The 2253-nt window shown below is 25.8% G+C and overlaps 1 protein-coding gene across 1 annotated transcript in view; it reads right to left on the reverse strand.

Moving 5' to 3' along the window:
- Positions 1 to 577, reverse strand: part of LOC132129574 (calcitonin gene-related peptide type 1 receptor-like) — a 15000-nt gene extending 14423 nt beyond the window's left edge. The window contains exon 1 of the mRNA XM_059541207.1: positions 464 to 577. Within this exon, the coding sequence (XP_059397190.1) occupies positions 464 to 517 (54 nt within the window). The 5' untranslated portion in view covers positions 518 to 577. The remainder of the gene's footprint in view (positions 1 to 463) is intronic.
- Positions 578 to 2253: the final 1676 nt, after the last annotated feature.

The raw sequence follows: 2253 nt of genomic DNA on the forward strand, positions 1-2253 counted from the left end.
ATATATATATATATATATATTATACTATTATAGCATATATTAATATTATAACTATATATATATATATATATATATATATATATATTAAATTAGTTTCCAGTTTTTTTTTACTTAAACTTAAGCATTTCATCTAATATTTATTTTTTGTTTTATTTAAATTTTATTACTTAATAAAATAAAATGTCTGTAATATTTATTTACTTTTTTCAGCAAGTTACCAAAGCAATATTTCTTATTTTTTCTCAGTACTAAAATAACTAAAAAAATTGTAATTAACAATATTTATTTACGAATATATCATTTCATATAAGTCGATTTATTAATAAATTATTCGTACAAATATTATTAAACGTACAATACTATATAGTATTAAATATGTACAACTTTTTATTAATAAATCTACTTTTATTCTACTATTTTAAATCGTAACTGATAATATTCTCTTTGCTCCATATTTTGGCACCTGTGTGTCCAGCAGTGTTAGGAGCAGCAGCAGGACTGATGGCTCTCTCGTCATGATGATGATCTGAAGGTGGCGCTAGAGAGCATCGGTGTCTGCGGCAAACACAAATATATTAATACTGCTTCGTCCAAACATTAATAATGGCATGAGTAACTCTTGTGCTGTGGTGCTTTCTCCAGCTCCAGAGCAGCTGAGGCTTGGCGTGTGTCTCGGGGACGTTCATGAGAACACACCTGTGTTTATTTAGGAAGAGGATGTGTCTGTCTGTCTGTAAACACAGCGGTCAGAACCCAGCGGCCGCAGACTCACACTCCACACTTCTTACATTCAGATTAATGCTGAAATCTTTCGAAAACAACCTCATTCATGGCTTTAAGTGTGAATGGTTCATGCATATTGATATACCTAATATTATTTACATTCAATGCATGTGGCATTTAATATATAATACATAACTAACTGCATATGATTGTTTAGATTATAAATAATATTATTTAAAAATATTGTAAATATAATTAGCACTAAATATGCAAAATATAGCTAGTTGTTATATTATACATGATTGTTACAAACAATTATAAATTGAATTTTTTTCTGTTTTAAATAAAATTATAAAATCTCATTGATCTTTTGTGTATTAGTAAATATAATTTTATAATCTTAAATACATTGTGTGTGTGTGTATATATATATATAACTAAATTTATATATATATTTTTTAAATTTAAAAGAAATTGTTAAATTGTCATTACTGGTAACAAATTAACATTAATAATAAATAATAATAATATTAAATAAATTAAATATATATATATTTCTGTAGTTAATCAAATGTATGTATACATTACATAACAATATTAAACAAATATATCTAATAAAATAAAGTTGATTAAATACATGTAGCATGACATAACTACTTAATAAATACTATTGTTAATTATTACATATTATTAATTGATAAAAAACATTATTATTTAATAAATAACAAATTATTATATTTTTATATTATATTAAAATACACTGCGTTTCTGTAGTAACTGTGGGTCAAACTACAGTTGGTTTCTGTGTGTGTGTTTGTGGCTCTGAGAAGCGTTTGGTTTCCTGTTGATTTACTCTCGAGGGCCAGAAGCAGTGTGCATGTAAACATTATACAGCCAGTCTTTCCCATGAGTTTAAGGTCAAGGGTCACCGTCATGGAAACATCCACTGGACAAAGGTCCAGATCTTTAATTACTGCGTTAACCACCAGAAGATGCCTGTTATTTTAGCATCACAGGCATGACATGAATCATTCCGTGGTAAAATCACCGTAATACACAACGCCATGAATAATCGCTTTATAAATGGGGAGCAATAAGATTAAATACATAAATGTTTAATACAAAATTATATTAAATAATGTTAATATTTACATTAATTTATTTAAATAAATAATATTACAAGATGTGCAAACCTAAGGTGTTTGGAATCACTTGTTTACTATTTAAATATATTTAATTAATAAATAAATAAATATTCACTGTAACGCATGCCGTCACAGCTCATTGCTTTCATAAATTGAGCAAAATTATAAAATACACAAATGTTTAATATTGGATTTCATCAAATAGATGACTATATTTAAAATAAGACAATTACTTTATTAAATAATATAACAAGATGTGCAAATGAATGGTGTATAGAATCACTAGCCTGATGTTTTTTAAATATATTGAAATATAAAATATTACTATAGACTGTATATTAAACAGCAATATTTAAATAAATAAAATCACTGTCAATTGCTTTAA

The sequence above is a fragment of the Carassius carassius genome, chromosome 46 (genome assembly GCF_963082965.1).
Source record: "Carassius carassius chromosome 46, fCarCar2.1, whole genome shotgun sequence".
NCBI lineage: Eukaryota > Metazoa > Chordata > Actinopteri > Cypriniformes > Cyprinidae > Carassius > Carassius carassius.